The sequence below is a fragment of the Pezoporus wallicus genome, unplaced genomic scaffold (assembly GCF_028554395.1).
Source record: "Pezoporus wallicus isolate ANWC-B61680 ecotype Strahan unplaced genomic scaffold, APGP_CSIRO_Pwel_v1 contig_2908, whole genome shotgun sequence".
NCBI classification, from domain to species: Eukaryota; Metazoa; Chordata; class Aves; order Psittaciformes; family Psittacidae; genus Pezoporus; species Pezoporus wallicus.
This window is the reverse complement of record NW_026642179.1, coordinates 7,871,280-7,891,776: the sequence shown is the minus strand read 5'-3', so window position 1 is coordinate 7,891,776 and position 20,497 is coordinate 7,871,280. Positions and strand designations below refer to the sequence as shown.

At 39.9% G+C, this 20,497-nt stretch overlaps 1 protein-coding gene across 1 annotated transcript in view; it reads left to right on the top strand.

Moving 5' to 3' along the window:
* The window catches only part of PTN (pleiotrophin), a 71,411-nt gene that overhangs the window by 38,736 nt on the left and 12,178 nt on the right, over positions 1–20,497 (top strand). Inside the window, exons 2-4 of the mRNA XM_057428100.1 lie at positions 15,982–16,091; positions 17,769–17,942; positions 18,127–18,288. Of these exons, the coding sequence (XP_057284083.1) occupies positions 15,983–16,091; positions 17,769–17,942; positions 18,127–18,288 (445 nt within the window). The 5' untranslated portion in view covers position 15,982. The remainder of the gene's footprint in view (positions 1–15,981; positions 16,092–17,768; positions 17,943–18,126; positions 18,289–20,497) is intronic.

The window sequence follows — 20,497 nt, the reverse complement described above, 5'->3', positions numbered from 1 at the left end:
TACTAATTCTGTGTGTGTGTGTTTGGTGCCCTTAGTGATACAGACTGCCTGCTGCTTTTTAGGGGAATGGAGGTTCCTGGATCAAAGCTGTAAAGCCCCTGCTGTACAGATAAGTGGCTTGAGCCACTTCCTCAGTAGGCACCAAGTCAGCTGTGCTAGGGGAGGAGGAGCTGTCTCAGGCACTGTCACTGCTCGGTACCACCCCCAGTGGGAGCTTCAAAGCCCTTTGGGTTTTAGGGTTCCCTCTTCAAATCTAGCACCCAAAGTAGGCGATTAAAAATGGATGTGGAAATGAAGTCTCTTTGCACTGTAAACAGAAGGCATATACATGCAAAGAAAGATGAAGGTGAAAGATTGCTGTCGCATTTCTCTTCTAGTGAGAACCAAAGCCTCCAAGTGTTGTTTATAAAACAAACCCCAAAATCCAGCTTTTCTTAAGACTTTTAAGAGTGCAAATATAACTTGCAGCCAACAAAATTCCATTGTGTCTGCTCTGTGGTAGAGTAAGTGTTTTAATTATATATTTTTTAAAGGATATTTGGACTGGGTCTCTGAATACCAAATCCCAGCTGAGCAGTAATTCAAACAACTGAGGCCTAAGCCCCTGATAATAAGGATTTGTTAAAGAAGCACTAGCAGGGCTGAACTGGAGTGGACTGAATGGCCAAACTGAAATAATGGGATGCTTGTGGCAACCAGAAAATGATTGTTTGTTAGCATAATCCCAGGATAAACTTCTGCCAAGAGCATGCTCTCTTTCCTTGCCAGTTTCTTCATATGGGGGAATACAGTACTGAATTTCTGCACGTAATAGCAATGCAGAAGAATGGGAGAAGGAGAAATGACAGTTTGCATGAGGAAGGGGAAAAAAATATAAATCCAAATGGTGTAAACAATGTGATCCCTAGAGGATCCGCTTATCAGCAAACTCTAAAGAGACCATTTCAACTTAAGGAATATGGTCTGAAAAACATTGTATTTGAACTGGAGTTCTCTCACTGGGATCAGGGAACATGAAAAGTTAGAACTTTGTTCTAAAAATCCTGCCTTTATGGTGGTTGAAGTGCTTAGGAGCAGCTTCTTTCACACGTGAAAAAAAGAGGACTGTCTTGCAAATTTGCTGAGAGACATGTTCTCAAGAAAATTCTGTTGAATCACAGTTGGCAAATATTTTATTCACTGAGAAACACAGTTATGAGATGCAGCTATATGTAACTGTAGGTTAAGTGTGAAAGTTTATGGAGTAACTGCTGCTCATGCAAGCAAGAAGAGAGCAGTGAGGCTACTCTGTATGGTACTGCCTTGCCCTTGTCTAGTAGTCTTTTGGGTAGGATTTTTAGTGAGGGAGTCCTGGTTCACATCCCTCTCTGTTGGACTGGAAAAGTTTTTCTCACATACGCATCACATATACTCACCTCACATACATATCTGAATGCTATAAATACTGTCCTACAAGGTACTCAGTAGCAGTAGTTTCTCTACATCTCCTGTGGAAGCTAATTGTGTGATATAAAGTACTGAAATATTCACTAGTGATAATCCTACCTTCCAGGAAAATGCCTTTGAGGCCATTAGAAATAACTGTAATGTGGGACAAATTCTCTATATGAGTGATAGAGATGCCTGCCTAAGAAATCTCTGAGCTGTAGGTAATGGTCTTTTGAGAGGTAGGAAACAGTAATCAAACCCTCAGCTATCAATCACTGACAGAAGCTGAGGACAAATCTTCCAAGCTTTAAATTTTTGTTTTGAAATCAATACAAAATTCAATCAAAAAAGCATAACCATGAATTATTTTTATTATTCTTTTAATTTCTGAATTAGCACTAAGTTTGTGTAACTAACTGATGTTCAAAGTCCTAGAGGGGTGGTTCTCAAAGAGCTTCAGCAGAAGCCTGGTTGCTGTGATAAAACCTCCAAACCTGAAAAGCAGTCTGGTTTGGAAAGAAGTAGAAAAGCATATTGCCTGGAAATAATCAACCAAATCTGAGCTATTATTACATTTGGATATGTGGCATAGATATAGCTTTTAAAAATCACCTTATTTGTATGTTAATAAGAACTCAATTTGAATAAAACCTGCCTTCCAGCGGTAGTTCAACCTCCTCCGGGGCTGTAGCCTTCCTTTGGAAGTTATAAATACCAACTTATTTCTTCCTAAATGCCATCTTGTCTTTCTGGCATCCACTGATATATTCTGTGGTACTGTGATGATACTGTATGTCATTAGTATGACTCTTGTCATACAAGTCTGTGCAGATTTTGGACTTTATTGGGGAAAAAAAAAGCGGGGAAAAAATTCTCTTTAGCCATTGTGGTTTAGAAAGAGAATTCTTAGGAAAACTTTTCATGTGTGACCTGTAGCTCTGCATTGACTTCTAAAATGGAAAGATTTTATGGAATATAGCAGAAGAATGCAACGGTCTAAGCCAAAAAGGCAAAAAGGCTATTCCGAAGTCTCACCTCTTATATATTTCACACTGTACAATTACTTTGTTTGCCATCTGCATCAAATGATGCAGCTACAATAGACTATCATGTGTTTTACCTTGGATTGAATTATGAAAGTTACGGCAATTAAATAACTGGAGCAGAGGCAACTTTGTCTTCCTGGCCAAAACTGAAAGTGGGATTTTCTGTCTAGGATATTTTTTTTTTAGTTAAGGTGAAAGACTGTTTTATCTGAAAAAAATTCTCTCTGTCACTCACTTTTTTTATTATCTCTAAACCTCAGTTTCTGTTCTGCCAAGTGAAGGTGATTACTCTTTCCTCTCTTCCCCTTGTTTGTTTGTAGGACAATCTAAAGATGGAGGCACCACTTTGGGGTGCTGTCACAGAATGCAGCTGTTCACCATCAGTACCTTACAGCACTTCACCATAGCTGTTGAAAGGTGTTGCTCATTACTAGCACTAATATGGTCACAGTGAACATTGGTCAGGCTTCTATACCTGACAAGGGAGTGGCACTGCATCTCAGCTCATTTTTTGCTACCATTAAATGCCACAGTGAGTAGACGGTGAATGTCCTTTTGTGAATTCAAGGTAGGGTCCATCCTAAGTGATTTTTAAATTGAACTGCAATAAGAGTGGCTGTTCTTGAAGCTCTATGTAAGAAAGGCCGTGAAGTACCTGGGAGGAGGTTGCAGCAAGGTAAGTGTTGGTCTCCAAGTAACAAGTGATAGGAAGAGAGGAAGTGGCCTCAGGTTGTGTCAAGGGAGGTTTAGATGGGATATTGGAAGAAATTTCTTCACCAAAAGGGTTGGCAAGCACTGGAACAAGCTGCCTAGGAAAGTGGTGGAGTCACCATCCTTAGAGGTATACAAAAGATACGTAGCTGTAGTCTTTAGGGATGTGATTTAGTGATAGACTTGGCAATGCAAGGTTAACGGTTGTGCTTAATAGTCTTAAGGGTCTTTTCCAGTCCAAGTGATTCTATGATTCTGTTAATATCAGTTGAAGAGGATGAGGTCTGGACTTTTTCTTTGCTAGCAGGTACCATACTGGAGGGCATGTGGGCCTTGGAGATGCCATTTGCTTTCTGACTGGCAAAGAGGTGATAACGTGCTACACAACTGCTGTCTTCTGCTCACTTAACTGCTTTTGGAGAAGAATGATTTAAAAGTACATTCTTCTCCCGTGTTACAAAATGGCTAAAACACAAATTTCATTTGCACATCAAGTTTGTTTTTTCCTCCTCTTTATGCATAGCTGTCCCAGTGTCCTGGGATTTGTTATTTGAAATGAGGAGATAATTTCTTTGGAAAAAATAAAAATAAAAATGCAGTCCCTCAAAAAGATTACTAGAGGGTATAGGTGGGAGGTCATGTACTTTCAGCTTAAATGGGTTTCTGACTACACTATATTTTGGAGTGCTGTCTGAATAGACAGATGTCGAAGGAATCAGGGAATCATAATGAGTAAAGGAAATAAAGTGGGCTATTTTCTTTAGGAATATAGAGTGTTTCCAAGAGTCTGATTGGACGCAAAAAGGAGAAAAAGGTCTCCAGCCTGATGGTCAGCTCAGGCAAATCAAAACTCAAGTATTTGACAAAATTTGATTACTTTCAAGGAAAGGTAGTCATCAAAGGTGAAGAGGTTATGCCGTGTCTTGCAATTTTTCTTCAACAACATGCTGAGCTGCTGGGAGCTACACAGTGTTGCAGCTGCTCTCTGCCTGGGGGAGTCTGGTCACCCTGCTCAAAGCTTGGAATCATAGAGGCATGAGATCCAGGAAAGTAAAGCAAGCTGCAGCTGATGCTGGATAGTAAAATTATCCCCCCCCCCCTTTATGTAATAATTTTTATTATGGGTTTCTCAGTGTTCCTTTGAAGGAGTTAAGGGCCATTATCCCTATTTCATAGATGGAGAAGTAAAGATAGTGACAGATGCTGCAATTTGCCTATTGCCATTGTGCTGAAAATGTCCTCACTGGAGTAGAGGGAGAAAAAGAAAATTAAAATACAGTGGAGGCATCTGTCTGGCTTCTATGGTACAGCTGTTCATTATGAAAATCATGTCACAGCTTAAACAGCTCCCAAATCATGATGCGTTCACAATTATGGGATCACTGCTGGGCTGTGATGACATCAGTGTGTATCTGTGCAGTTTTTGTTCTTGTAATAGTAAGAATCAGGCTGTGGACCTGATTACAAAAATAGCTATATTTATTGATTGCTTCTTCTTTTTTTTTTTTCCTGACTGTAATACCCATAGGACATTGTTACTACTGCTGCAGTCAAGAAAACGGGGCTTCATAAATTTATTCTGTTTCAATTAATGAATTTATAATTGTGAGGAAAACTTTCTCTTGGCCAGACAGGGACAATGAGAGGCTCTTTTCTGTCCTCTGCTTAGCAAGAGTATGGGGAAGATGCCACAGCTTAACTCTAACATTTTCAGAAGGTACCCAAATTAATCTCTGCTAGATGAAAACACATTAGCTAGCCAAATAGGTGTCAGATATATTCCTTATACCAGAAGACTCTGTATTACAGTGTTTATTTCTCTTTTTCTGGTCCTGCAGTGTCCATGGTAGCTGAGTAGTAGAGATCTGGTCACCTGTCAGAGGCATTGCAAAACCATGAAAAAATACTTGTGTTTTAACAATCTCAGGCAACCAGGAGATCATTATTAGGTAAAGCAAAGATGCTAGCCAAGGGTGGGAAAAAAGGGAGAAAAAATAGCTGTAATAAGAGCTTGTTTTCCCCTAGATAGGCATGTTTGGTCCCTCTGACGTTCTCAAGTAATTATTTAGTTTGCACATTGGAGGAGCAGAGTTGGTAGAGAATAGGGAGAGAGAATACATCGGTAGTTGTGGCTGGGGAAACTCATCACCACAACACGTATTCTCCAGGAGATGCACATTGGTGCAGATGATGCATGGGAGGGTTGAGTCAATGGCTTGGCCTTGCTGTCGCTGAAATGAAAATAATTGGAGAGAATGGAGGTGAGTCTCCTGTGGTCTTCTCGGTGATCAGATCCAGGGCTGTTTAATCTCATCTTTAGTCTTAGAGAACTGAAAGTGTAAAGAAACCCAGTGTGACTGTTGATAGTGACACAGCAGCTGTGATTATTGTGGGAAGAGCGGGGTGGGGGGGGAATCACAGTAGCAGAAGTGGCTTAAAATGTCTTTTTCAGTTAGGATGTGGTAGTACAAAAGAATGAACTGAAATATCAGTTGGTTTGGGTTTTTTTTTTGTTTATTTTCTCAGCCTCTCAGTTAGAACAGTGGGAGGGGAAGGTTAATAGAAGAGGAAGCTGCAGAAGACAGTATTAGTTATCTCTTGAGAACCCTGACTTGCTCAGACTCACCATGAGCAAAAGTGAGGAAGAAAATGTGTGTATTATGGATGAGAGAAAAATAAGAGCTCAGGGAATGAGAGAAAATGGATTTCAGCAGTGGTGTTCATTTCAATGATGCAGTTGCGAAGAGAAATTTTGAAGATCAGGGCTAAGAAAATTATCTATACACTGGAGGGCAACCAACAGAGAAAATAGCAACCACCCCTTTTACACTTAATAAATGCAATGCTTCTCGCGAAAGGACAGCGTGTTTTTTTCACCCTTTTATTGACATGGTTAATTTCTTAACATTTTATGATATGGGTTTTAGGTTTTGATTTGTTTAGGTTTTTTTGCTACAAAGTTTTAAAAATATTAGGTGGGTTTGCTAGGCTTTCTGAAAATAAAAGCACTTTTGTAAAATCTTGTGCTGGAAATTTGGAAAGAGAGAGGGATAAAATTTTTAATCCCCTTTGGAAGGTTTGGCCATCTCTTATTAGATTTTTAGTTTCCTGGCCTTTTAGCCATCCTTACTGCCTGTTGTGTTTGTTTAACTCTGCATTTCCAGTTACTACACTTTTCCTCTGAGGAGGAAAGTATTTTTGTTCACAAACTACTGCATGAATACCAAACTTTCACCCCTCCAAAAGACCTCTTTTATACCAATTCCTTCTTCTGTGATCAGATTAAGGCTTATAGTGTCCTGGGTTGGCAAAATTTTGCTTAAAACTTGTATTTTAAATGGGAAGAAATTCAGTTTGATATTAGTGAGCTTGTAAGAGCAAAAATAAAATTATTTTAATTCATAAAAATGTTTTCAGAAACTTGGCACCTTGTGGAAAGTTATGTTCTCCCATGAAACTTCTCAGTTTTGGCGAAAAATTTGGAAAAAATGAAATAAATATTCGGTTAGTTTTTGTTTGGGCTGACTGTTTTGTTGAGTCTTCAATCAGTCTAAATTCTGCTCAGCACTAAAAGGCAGAATTCATGTACCCAGGGGTATCTGTTATCAACTTGAACTATTAATTTATGTCTGGGGAGCTAGAAATATGAAATATCCACAGAGTGTGTGTTTGCCTTAGCCTGATGTGAGAGAGAAACATGCAATCAACTATGCAAATATCGAAAGCTAGGGGACTGTTATCCGCAACTTAACTAATTACTTTAGCTTATTTACTTGAATAAAGCTATATGGGGCATGTTAATTGATCATTGTTTTTTACTTTGCTGTTTATATTTGAATAATTCAGTCATGCAACTCTTGGTTCTCTGCTTTTTTCTTTTTCTTTTTAATGGCATTGGCATAACATAATCGCTGCCCTTGATGCTCAGTTTTCTAGCCCTTAATGATGTTCATGTTTAGAAGAGAGCATAAAGTTGATTACATATTGAAAAATGTAGTCCCTGAGCTGCACACTGCAATATTTGAAGTGAAGTGTTTGTCTTGGGCTTATCAGAAGGGTCATGCTGTGATATCTTTGCTTTTTAGCTGTTTGATGCTGGCTTGTACAGGTACCCTGTGCTGTAGCTGGGCAGAAATGCTGGTTTAAAAAAATAAAGTTTGCCAAATATAATTCCAGTCTTCTAGAATTTTCTCACTTTTCCCTGGCTGATCTGCAGCAACAGTTATAGATATAGGTAGTTATACTCAATTTGATTTTTATTTGATTTTTAAATTTGCCATTGTAGTGCTGAATAAATTGCTGCTTACCTAATTCCTTCCAGTACCAGCTCACCTTAGAAGCAGTTGCCTCTTCCCTACCAGCTGCTGCTTGACAGCTTCTCCTCTCTTGCATGGAGGGAGAGCATTGCTGGAGCTGCATCCATTGCTGGAGTAGCTTCTGTCTCCCCCACAAAATGAAGCAAAGGAGAGAATGGAAAAAAGAAAAGCTGAGAAGCACCTGTTGGTTGAAGCTCCCTGATTCTCTGTCATTTCACCAGACAGAGCAACCTGCCAGCTGCACTTTGTTGTGTGTGTTGGAATGGGGGCCTGGAGGCTGGTGCCAAGATACGTGCCCTGCTACCCAGCCTTCCTCCAAATGCAGGGAGCTTTTTTTCAGTAGGGTTTGGTGTTTCCTGCATAGCTTTGAACTAACTTATTAGCGCACACAGACTCAGAACACCGGTGTCCACTGTTTAGTGGTGTTGACACAGCTCCCAAAATTTCATTACTGTACCACAAGAGAATTGCAAACACAAACAGGAATGTCAAAGGAGTAAGGGAAATGATCACACAGATTTTGCTTTGGGCAGGATTGCAGTAGCTGTAGGTCTCTGAATTATGTTGGTGTTTTATTTTTTTTTTGATAACACTGACCAACCCTCTCAACCCTTAGGACCCAAATAGTAAAATATAATTTCATTACTTAATTTGACTATAGAAGAGATCTTGGTGTTTCATTATTATTATAGTAGGTTTTCTTTAATAGAATCATTCTGAAACATAACCATTGTTAGAAATGAGATCAGGCATAGTTTTGAGACAGAGATAGTGTCATTTGGTTGAGCAAGTTGTTATAATTAAAGGTTCTTTTCCTTAAATTTTGTTTCATTTTTAGGCTTAGACCACTACGCCTATAGTAGTAGTTCTGTTTGGAATGAATACAGCATTTCTTTGGTCCAGGAAGGTGCAATTAAGTGATGAAGATCAGCAAGTTGGCTCAAGGGTTTGTGTTGTGAGGAGAGTTTGGGGATCTTTACCCATAAGGAAGCATACAGAGAAATGCATGTGATGTCTGTGAATGCTCCATCCCTGATGGTTTTCAAGGCCAGGTTGGACAGAGCCTTGGGTGCCATGGTTTAGTGTGAGGTGTCCCTGCCTATGGCAAGGGGGTTGGAACTAGATGATCTTAAGGTCCTTTCTAACCCTAACTATTCTATGATTCTGTGTCTGCTTTTAATGAGAAAGAAAAACAAGGTGAATAAAGATTTGTCATTAGGTAGAGAAACAACACCAGAGTTGCAGGGTAGCCAAAACAAAGAATGGAATTATTACTGTCGAAAACTGCAGTAGTCAGGGTGGAAAGCAGTATATGAAAAGTTGGTACTTGGAAGACATTTGGGTGAGATCAGAGAGAAGTATCAGGTGTAAGTGAACTGGGCAATGAATAGGAGAAGCTGGAAAGAGGTGTACTACTTGCAAATGGATATTATTAGGTTAGCCCACACATAGTCTGTAATGGAAATCATGACTGGTAGGCAGGACTTGAAAGTCCAGTAAAGATAGAAACCACAGTAAAAGTCATATAGCTGTAATGGAAATTAATGATACACTGTAAATAGATAAGAGCTACTTATGTGCATAAGATAGGATTCATATGACTCAACTACTTCAGAGGAGTGTGGAAAAATACCTACTGGCTTTGTGTCAACCCAGAGTTGGATTAGAGAAGGCCCAGTGATGTTACGTATGAGGAAAATGTAATAGGAAGATCTCTTCACTACCTACCATAGGACTATAAAAAGTTGATGCTATTTTAGAATTTAATTCAGTATAACCTTACAACTCATCCTTACAGCTTATCCTTAAAAATAACCACTTATATCAAGTGTTAACAAGCTGATTCAGTTTATATTACATGGAAGCATTGTTGTGATTTAATCTCAGCTGGCAACTGAGCAACATGCATGAATGTAAATCTAATTAAGGTCTTCAATTGTAATAGTTGATTTTAAAGATGTTAAGGAAACTGATTATGTGTATCAGACCAATGAAAGATATTTAATACAGGGTCATTTCAAATCTCATTGTATCGATGTAGAAGAAAAAAAAAATTAAATTTGTTTCCTCAAGGAAAAAAGAGTGGGTAAAAAAGGCTGTACAGAGGAATTCCAAATCTAACAGGGGATCAACCCACTAAAGTGATATCAGGAGCTTTCACAAGTTTCAGAAAATGGTACTGATCGTCCAAGAAAGTGTCTTGGAAGTCCAGAAGTTTGCTAAATTCGGATTGCTAAAACTCACCAAACCCTAATCTTATGAAGGAAATCAAAAGCAAATCTAGTTGGGGGGGGGTTATTTTGGTTGATTGGTTGGTTGATATTATTTTTTAGTTGTTTTTTTTTTCCTCTAGTCCTCAAAGACTCAAATAAATGTGTGTGTCAGGGAAGAGGGAGCATGCAGTTGGAAGATTACAGTTCACAAAGGTCTGACTAGGACAGGTAAGGCATAAGGATTAACCGTATGGTGAATGAGAGAGATTCACGTGGAGAAGCAGGAGTTTATGCAACTGTTACAGAGGTCAGACTCCTAAAAGCCAAATGATCTTAACTTCTCTGTTACAGAGAGAACTGTGTGTTTTCATGTCAGAGTACTGTAAAAATGGCACTTGACATTTCAGATTCATGAAGACTGTTAAAACATGCTGTTATATGACTGGTGCGTATCAAATATACATTATATAAATATAATATTTTTCTTTAAAAAGGGGGAAAGAAATAGATCCAGATAACTGCAGACGTGTTAATCTGCCCTTGATGGACTGCAAATTAGAGCAAAATTTGAATAAGAGAATAATTTAAGAAGCAGAGGTAAATGTTAAGTTTCATTAAACACAGCATGTGTTTACTGAAAGGAGACTGATGTCCCAAACTACCTCATTTAAAAACTGATTTTGTAGATGTGACTAATCTGGGACTAATCAAACTGTAATTTATTAAAGTATTTGTTGTAGGACTTGATGAGAAATTATTCATTCAAGCAGGAAAAACAAGGATTAATGCAAAAGGTAGTCCTAAAATGGGTAAGGAGCAGTGTCGTGAAGAGAAATAATGGGCTGTAGGAATTTTTTGTCTGCATCTGGAATTCATTTTATTTATTCATGATCATGGGATGAAAATGATAGTGTACTAAAAGACTAAGTAGAGAGTCATAGTTATGCTCAAAATGTTGTTTATAGGCAAAGAGGAAACAGACCTTTTATGTATATTTGTATAAAGTAAAAAATTTATTGTTAGTGAACTGAAATCTCAAGTCTAATCCAAGAATCATTATTAGTGTGGATGTAGTTATTACAGAAAAAGAATATATCTACGCAGAAGTTAATAATACTACTACACTACAGTTAAAATTGTTATACGTGCACTTACGTTAAACTACTTTTTCTAATGTTATGCTGACCCTTTCCCAGCTCTTCTTGGCCCTTAGGTTGATGGTTTCAGTATGGTGGTGGTTCTGGGGGTGGTTACGGTGACTTGTCATCATCTGGGATCCTCAGCCAGGAGGATGTTCATGTTGATGGTTTCTTCTTCCTCATTTAAGGATCAGCTTGTGGTTGTGTTTTTTGTTTGCTGACCTGCTTTTATGCATTTATCTTTCTTCATTAGTCTGCAGCTCCATGTTACATCCAAACTTATATGGCACCTTTTAAATATGGTGAAAACTACTTCTGTGTTCTCTTTCTTACTCCTGCATCCTTAGCTCCAGGTCTTAATTTCTTTATCTAGCCATGGGCAAGTTGTTTATAGCTGGGGGGTATTCACTGTCAAGCCTGTGTCCTGTCTCATATCTCTCCTACCTTTATTTGTCTATACTGCATCCTATGTCACCACTTCCCAAGGCCTTTGCTAAGATACCAATCCTGTATTTCTCTATAGTACATTAATATAACAGTCATAAAACCTGGGTGGCTCCATACAGTGCCAAAGAAAAGTAAATCAAATTAGTCACAGCTAGCTGGCCAATTAGAAAATCTGAGGCTGCTGACAGGCCAAGGAAAGCTCAGACAGAGCAAACCTTGACAAGCCTCAGTCATGAGGCTGTACAAACTCACTACACAGCCTGTCATTAGCAGTGGCAATGCATACAGTATTGCAGTACATGCAGGGTAACAGCATTATCAACACAGTTGATGTTTGGCATATTATACTGGAAGAACTGGAGGATATGGACAGGTCAAATCATGTGAGAAAACCTGATAGTTCAGAGTGGGAGTTTACACTCATATGCACTAATAATAAAATACTTGCTTTTATAATCTGGGACTTTGCCAGTTGCTTTGAAGGGAAGCAGATGAAGGGAAGGCCTTATGAGTAATAGTTATTAACGGCAAAAAAGCCACCTGCAAAAGGCATGTGTGATCCCAGGATGTGCTACATACGCTAGCTTCGGTAAGGCTAGGAAAAATAAACATTTGCTCACCAGTTGAGCTTCATCTGAAATTGTCTTGTTTGTTCTGGATGCTTGAGTTCAGGAAAGATGTTCAGATATGAGAAATGGAGAACCTGGAGAACCTGTGCATGAGTTAATTGCATGAGTGCCAACAGAGTTGTTCCAGCAAGTTTGGCTAGTGCTAACTGAGATCCAGAGCTCTAAAGATGAAAACACCTGAGCTGCCTTGGGCTGCCAACTTGAGTATGAAATAAGCAAGATGCATTTACAGGGTCTTGGGTTGGAAGAAGTAAACTTTTTCTTGGGCTGTTAGATGAAGCCTGGCACTGCATGGAAGTGTTTGTACCATTTCTGGGCCCAAATGGAAGTGTGCATGCTACTGTGCTATCGTACATAGGTACTGTTTTGGGCCTCTAGTAGATCTGGGATTGGTGTGTGCAGACCATAGGATAGATATTTCCTGAAGTAGTTGGTAAACTTTGTCATGTTTACTGTACTCATCACAGCAAACGAATGATTTAGTGAATCAGGTTCAGAAGAGATAGGAGTGATTCTCTCAGGTCAGGTGGATACTAAGGGTTTGGAGTGGGAGGGTCCACCTCTGCTCAGATGGTCCTTTAAACTGCAGCCATAGCGTCTTCTGCCTGACTCTCTTTCTGAGAGTCAAAACTGCAACTGAATCTGTGCATGGATGGTTGATGAACTAATTAATTTTCTGACTGCCTTCCCTTTTTTTTTTTTCAGTTTCTCTTTCATTTTCTACTCCCAAACAGTGATTGACTGTGAAATGAGCTGTAAGACAGAAGGAATTCCTGTGCCTCATTTTGTTGGGAGAAGGCACATACAGGATTGTAGAAATAGTTTCCCTTCAGGACACATGATTTAAGCACGACAACTTATTGCTGTTGGTGTAGACAGAAGGCTCATTATGAAAATCAATGTATCGAGGAGTCCATTTTGCCTATTGTGAAATACTTGAAAAAATAAACCAAAATCCCACAAAGTTATTTTCAGGATAATATATTGTTTTCAAAACCAGCCTGACATGTTTTTCTCTCCATCCGATGTTTTAATGGCCACCTGAAGTATTTTCAGGGAAAACTGAAGATTGAATTCGAGTGATTACTGATAGGTGGGATTTTCTGGCCTTCTGAAAAAATACCTGAAATCTAATGGGTACTATATGTAAGCCATTTGTATTTTTGTGGGAGCACCTGCCTTGCTGATCTATCTTGTACAAAGCAATCAGGCAGTTTTCTGTAGTCATACTGGTTACATGAGACTCGAGGTGTAGGTGTGGTGTGAAGCAAGGCCTCTGTACAACATGGCTTTTCACTTGTTGGTAATTAATAGCAAAAGCTTCAGGAAGCAGCCTTGCTCTCTTTGCCAGAGGGATCTGTCTTTCACTGTGTGCAGGTTTAGTGTTTGCTTTAGACAACTTGGCAAGTGTTTTGGCTGTAGGGAGGCTTGGAGTCTTAGGAAAACATGCTATATTAAGGCTCCATGGGGTTTTGTTTATAGGGCTTCTGGATCATTTCAGACTCCAAACACCAACTATTTTTCCTGCCTGATTTGCTGAAAATAGTGTCGATCAGATTTGAATTAGAGTCTCTGTCAACTTAATATAAGGCAGCTTCCCTAGAAACAGTTATGCATGGCTCCCAGTGACTGCTAGCAGACTGTGGGGTACCTGTGACTACATCCCAGGTCCTTGGGATGGGCAGCAAGGATGAAGGAGGGAGTCCCAAGTCCACTGTGGGCATCTCTTGTGTGCAGCAACAGGCTGTGCAGCAAACCCTCCAGTGCTGACTTGTTTCAGCTTCTGACACCCCCAGGTAGAATGCTGGGATGGTTTCTGGGGATTATGGAAGTATTTTTCCTTCCATATGTGTTTCCATGCAAGTGCTTAACTCCCTTCTCCAACGAGGGATTATTGTGAATCATTTGTAAGAGGGGAAGTGAGAAGATAAATTGATAAATTGCAGTGAAAATGGGATGTGAGGTGCAGTGTTACAAGTGGTGAAGTTTCTCAAGGGAGAGGGGCTGAGAGAAAAAGTTGTGTCATATAAGTATTCCAACTGTGTTTAATTATGGAAGACTGGTTTGATGTAAGCTGAATAAAAAGGCAGATTAATTTTTTATTATTATTACTTATTTATTTATTTAATTAGTTTTCTGTAAAACATGAGAAGCTCTAAGTGGAAAAATGTAGCAGAAGAAAGGAAAAAGGCAAACCCAAGCTCACACACAACTCGTGTGCCCTCTAGCTCCAGGCTCTGAGTTCATTGGAAACACTGGTGGCCCTTTCTTCATGATGGGAAATGGTACTTTCTTTTGAAATAAAGCAAATGGGTGCTAATGACAGTTCTTCCAGACATTTGAATGCCAGGTCTCTTGCAGTTTTCACATGAACTTTATTTCAACAAAGCCATTAGGCTTTCTCCTCTGGCTTCTATCACTGTATTAAAGCTGGATACTTAAAAGTCTCTGGCTTTGGGATTCCTCTCCTGTTTTCCATGTCAATTACAGTTATGTTGCTTTTGAGCAAGAGACTGCCAGCAGGGAATACTGAGGAGTGCCAAATTAAATTTCAAATACATTTTGTTCTTTGTTCATGTTGAGAATTATTTCTCTCCTAAGGTTGCTGTGCTAAGCAAAATGAGATCAGGTTGTATCTTAAACTCTCAGTAGCATTGGTCTAGTTAAGTTATTAAAGCCATCTTAGTGGCTAGCGCAGTTGACACTTCCCTGGAAAGCTGGTGCAGCATGAATGTCATGGGCCCTGGTTAAAAAAAAAGAGGCTGGGGAAACCTTCAGTCTGAGAAATCTGGAGTCCACTGTCTTGGTTCCTGGCTGCCTGCTAGAGAAGTGGCTCTGAGAAATGGGAAGGTTGCTTATTTTTGACATGTGTATTTGTTATGGCCCTGCTTTCTGATAAACAGTGCCAGAATGAAACGATGCAAGTTATAGCAAATTGAAAGAGGGACTCTTCACTAGGGACTGTAGTGATAGGACAAGGGGTAATGGGTTAAAACTTAAACAGGGGAAGTTTAGATTGGATATAAGAAGGAAGTTCTTTCCTGTTAGGGTGGTGAGGCACTGGAATGGGTTGCCCAGGGAGGTTGGGAATGCTCCACCCCTGGCGGTGTTCAAGGCCAGGTTGGACAGAGCCTTGGATGGCATGGTTTAGTGTGACGTGTTGGGGTTGGAACTAGATGATCTTAAGGTCCTTTCCAACCCTAACTGTTCTATGATTCTATGGTTCTATGTAAACCATTGAAATCAGCTAGCTCTGAATGACTTTTGGTGATTGGCTAGTAAATGATATTTCACCACCAAGCTAATGTTTCTATTTTTTTTAAACTTTCTAAATTTATATTTATATTTTGAATATTTGAATCCCAAATCCAGATTTTGGGTTCATTAGCATCTTATGGATAGCTTCTAGCTGTGTGTGCAAGTCCTGTCTCTGTGCCCATTTTGCATTTCAAGCAATTAGCTTAATTTATCAGGAAGAGACTCTAATTGGAGGGTAAGGTTAGTAGCAAGACGCCCATACAATTAAGGTAATACATCACATATTACCTGTATAAGTTTTTATTAAGTAAGGCCTTTTCAGATGTCAAGTAAACCTAGTAAGAACTTGCTCTCTTGCAAGTGTAGCGTTCCCTGCTTCGTATGAATGGGTATGCTGAAACACAAAGTATATGATATGTTTAGTTTTACACAATATATCAGTCAGAGGTCAAGAAAGAAGAGTGGAGTTCCAGGCCCATCAGGAGCCTTGATTCTCTGACAGGTTTCTAGAGATGAGCAATAATTACTGAACTTCCTGTGGCAATACTCATCCATAACAGCAGTGATGTAGGCCAGGGATTTGGTACACGGGCTGGAAAAGAATTGGTAAAAATATCTGTATTCTCTCTGGAATGAAGATATCCATTCTGCCAATAGCTAATTATGTTCTACGTGCTTGTTTCTTCCTGGCCTGAAGCAGAGCTTCCCCAAAATGCTGTAGCAACACATTAGATGGGGTCCCACTTTTTACATTCTGACCAACCTTTTTATCTTTTTTTCTTGTTAATCCCCAGAATGCAACAGGAACAACAGCAACGTCGAATGTTCACAGCTGCCCTCCTGGCACTTGTTTTTATTCTGGCAGCTGTGAGTACCACAGAGGCTGGCAAAAAAGAGAAACCAGGTAAGGTCCAGTGTAATTCAGAGTTAATCCCCATGATAGATTGCATGTGTGGGAGAATGTCAAATGCTTCTGGTTTTGTTATGAAATTCAGGTTGTTTGTTAACCTTTTGACATACAGGCTAGGGCTTTGTGGCTGTGACATGTTATTCTGTGTTAAATAGGAAAATGAAAGGTAGTTTCCATAAAAGCTAGCAGCTTGACAGCCTCGTAGTCCTTATTTTATCATAGAATGGGTGTTGCAAAGCAGCTTAATATTTGCTCTGGGAATAGGATCCTTCTTGACTTAGGGAGAACCAAATAGGAGTGATGTAAGACCATTATCGTGTTGCTTGTTCAGTGTTGTATCTGACAATGCTAGGCCAATGCTGTGTGATGTGGAAGTCCTCCCACAAAGAACTGAACTAACTTGCTGCTGCATAAGGGCAGCCAGACATCCAGCGGTAATTGCTTTCTGCCAGTGATGAACTCACACCTCATTATAGGGGAGACAGGCCTGTGGTGGAAAATTCATATCTATACAACCCAGTTGTGACATCTTTTAAGGAACACATCTTTTGGTGGTTTTCTTAAGGTCTTATGATTTACAGGACACTTACACACCAGTTAAAATGACCTATGAGCCCCATTAAAATGAGGCTATCTGAATTTGTTTTCTGGTTACAGAGGTGTTTATAGCCATTGTGGCTGTATGGAAATATGAGAAAATGTGAATGTAAATATACAGGAGTTAGAAGGAAAATAATTTTTTATAAGGTTATTTAAAGTTACTTGTGATGTTTTGGGATGAACACTTGGGTTTGATAACATTGCTGTCTTTTCTTATCAGACTTGGGTTTAAGGATTTAAATGAAACTATGACCCTTTTGTCCCTGAGCACATGCATTAGCAGCATTTTGAGTATACTTCTCAGTGTAGATTTTTCTTCATCCTTGGAATTTTGGTCATAGAATGTGCCATGGTATACCAAGTGAAAAGTTTGTGTCCCGCAGCTGTTCCCTGGAGGTGCTTGAATCCTTTGATACACAACATCAACACATACATTTGAGGGTGAGGGTGGTGAAGCACTGGCACAGGTTGTGCAGGCACGCTGTGGGTGCCCCATCCCTGGCAGTGTTCAAGGTCAGGTTGGACAGGGCTTTGATTAACCTGTTCTAGTGGAAGGTGTCCCTGCCTGTGGCAGAGTGGTTGGAATTGGATGAACTTTAAGGTTCCTTCCAACCCAAACCATTCTGTGATTGTTTTCTAATCTGTATAGTGTGTAGTCTTTCAGTTGGAACTGAAAATATTTGGATGCCATCAGCTACTGGAGGCAGAGGGAGTGTCCTTTCTACATGAGCGCTCTATGGTTTGGTTAGCAATCCCTGAGGGTTTCTAGGTGATTCCCCACTGTGAAGATGAGAATCCACTTGAGAATATCTAAGTGGACTAGTAGACATGGTAATGGGACTGAATTTGAATGATCCACCCTGCTTTGGAGTCAGAGAGGATGACCTGTATCTGTAGAATTGTGGAAAGGATGCCAGACCTTTTGCCTTTGAAGCAGTTGTTTTACAAATGTCTTCCTCATTCACCTTTTCAGGTGATGTACCTGTTTAATGAAGTTTAGGGAGCTTCTCCATAGGCTGGTGGGTACTAACCGTTTCTCTTGCTTGGGTTTGGTTCCTTGTCTTCATCCAGAGAAAAAGTCGAAGAAGTCTGACTGTGGGGAATGGCAGTGGAGTGTCTGTGTGCCCACCAATGGTGACTGTGGCCTGGGGACACGTGAGGGCACTCGCACTGGAGCTGAGTGCAAACAAACTACCAAGACTCAAAAGTGTAAGATCCCCTGCAACTGGAAGAAGCAATTTGGAGGTAAGCATTGCTCTCAAGGGATTTGCTTTCATGTTTACTCAGACATTGGGCAGGAAGCCTGTATTTTCTGCTTAGCATGATCCTTTTGTCTACAAGAACTAACTGTGATACTCTGTTAGACTCATAACATTTTTGTTTTCACAGTCATTTTGATTTTAAAATTGCCATTTATTACTCATTGCAGCAGAGTGCAAATACCAGTTCCAGGCCTGGGGAGAATGTGACCTGAATACTGCCTTGAAGACTAGAACTGGGAACTTAAAGAGAGCCCTTCATAATGCTGACTGCCAGAAGACTGTCACAATCTCAAAGCCCTGTGGGAAGCTTACCAAACCCAAACCTCAAGGTAAATTCCATTTGCTGAAGGCTGCACACTAGTTCATTCAAATCACTGGATTTGTAATGTTATGCATGCTTCAGTGGGAACTCAGTAGTACAGAAGATTGTATTTTCATGGCCTTGTCTTAGTTCAGTTCTTAGTTCAGTTCACTTGCTTCTATGTCTCAGTGGTCAGGCAGACAATATTCCTGAGTTGTATGGTCAGGGCAGTCTCACACAAGAGGTAAGCTGAAGATAAAGAGCTCTGATTTTAACCTTAGACCACTTCTACTGTGACCAGTTTCCTGATGCGACTAGAATTCCAGAGTACAGATGAATTTATAACTCTGCTGTTGATGGGAACAGACCAATAATAGCATGCAAAAACTTGATAAAGATTTGTTTGCTATCAAATGAAGGCTAGTTGAAAAAAACAAAGGAAATGAGTTGAAGATTGAAAGAAATTATTTCCTTCTGGACAGGTAGCATAGAAGGGATGTTCTGCTCACTGTATGCTGAAATGCATTGATGTTCTGCACCCTTGGGGTTGTATATTCTTTATTCAAAGACAGCAGGAAGGAGAGTGTTATTGTTTAAGTGCAAGTGACAGTGTAGTTCTTAGTACACAGAAAGGCATATGCTCTGCATTTGTGTTTCTAGGTGTTCCTCAGACAAACTTATTTTCTTTCTAATCGTTAAAGCCTTTTAATATACTCTCTTGTTGGAGTAGCAGGTGTTATGTGTGTAGGATGATTTATAGTGGGAGCTAAAACTGTGAGATCTTGTTTGAGATACAGAAGTAATGTGTTTTAATTGGATTACACAAGCTATGCTACCCTGGCATTTGTTTGCTTAAAACCGTCTAGGTTTAAAACATTCAAGTGTCTGAATACTAGGGTAATTATAAAAATAAATGTGATTAGGAGTGACAGGTGCAACAGGGATGGGCCATTTTAAAATTGTTGATGGTGGTGTACCACTGATCTGAGTGAGGAATACCTGCAGCTGGCCTGCTCTGCTTGTGCTACCAGAGACATGTCTGATGAGGTTGCAGATGCTTTCTGGGTGTGCTAATGCATCTGTCTGCTTTGCAGTCAGTACAGGTGTAACTGGTCTTCCCCACATGACATTTATGGAGTTACAACTAGATAATGACAAGCTGTGAAGCAGAAACTATATTTCACAGCTAGAAACTAGATTTTCAGAGACCATCTGACTTGGTTGAGTTGGCAGCAATAAACATCTTCATTTGGGGGTGGAAGTGACTGAGTGGGAAGGCAGGAAGGTCTTTGATTTCATTGTTTATTAGTCTGGAGAGAAGGACCTTTTTCTTTTCCTTGGGAGAGTTTTTTGGTGGTTTTTTTTGGGGTGGGTTGTTTGTTTGCTTGTTTTTGTTTTTGGTTTTTTTTTGAGTAAATTTCCATGCCCAGGTGGCATTTGGGAGTTTATTGAATGAAGCTTCCTTTTATGCTACCAGAAGACCTCTGCAGCTGGACTGGCTAGTAGCCTTTTGCCTTGTTTTGCTCTCCCTGAGTCAGTGTATTCTATCAATGGCTGTCAGAAGAGGGGAGAGGGAGACAAAGCAGAGCATTGATACAGCATTATTTTGTGAGAGCAATGCTCTTGGGTGGTACAGGGTCTTTTTAAAGTTACTTTTAAAGGCAGCGCTTGTGAAATTGCTGGATTGGAGTTAACTTTTACTTATTCTAGGTATGAGTGAGTTATAGCTGACACTGAAACTCGGTCTGGGACTGACTGTGGCAAACCTATTTATGTGGTTTGACTTGATTAGAAACCTGGCTTCATTTCATTTGAAGGAATGCAAAAGGAGAAATACATGTAAACGTAGGTACGTGATCAGAATAACTGTGGCAGAAATTTTGCTCTGCTTATTTGCGTTAGAAATCTCACAGCATCTTCCTGCGTGCCACCTGCTCGTTCATCTGCCGCTGGCATTAGTAGGAACAGCATTCAAGGAAGTCACACACTTGCAGCCTGCCTGGGTCCTGAGCTAAGGATAAGAATTCCATAGTGCAGATCTGTGGGTACCCAGGAGCTACACTGCACATTATGTTGGCAGCAGTAGGAAGGAACTAGAGTAAGAAATTAGGTCAGGCAGATTAGTACTGTGTGAGATGTTGTGCCCTACTGAACTTTATTTCTGAGTTAAAAATTTGAGTGCTGACATCTTGGCTGGAATTGAGAGTGTCTGTTTCCTTCCTGAGGTGAAGGAAATT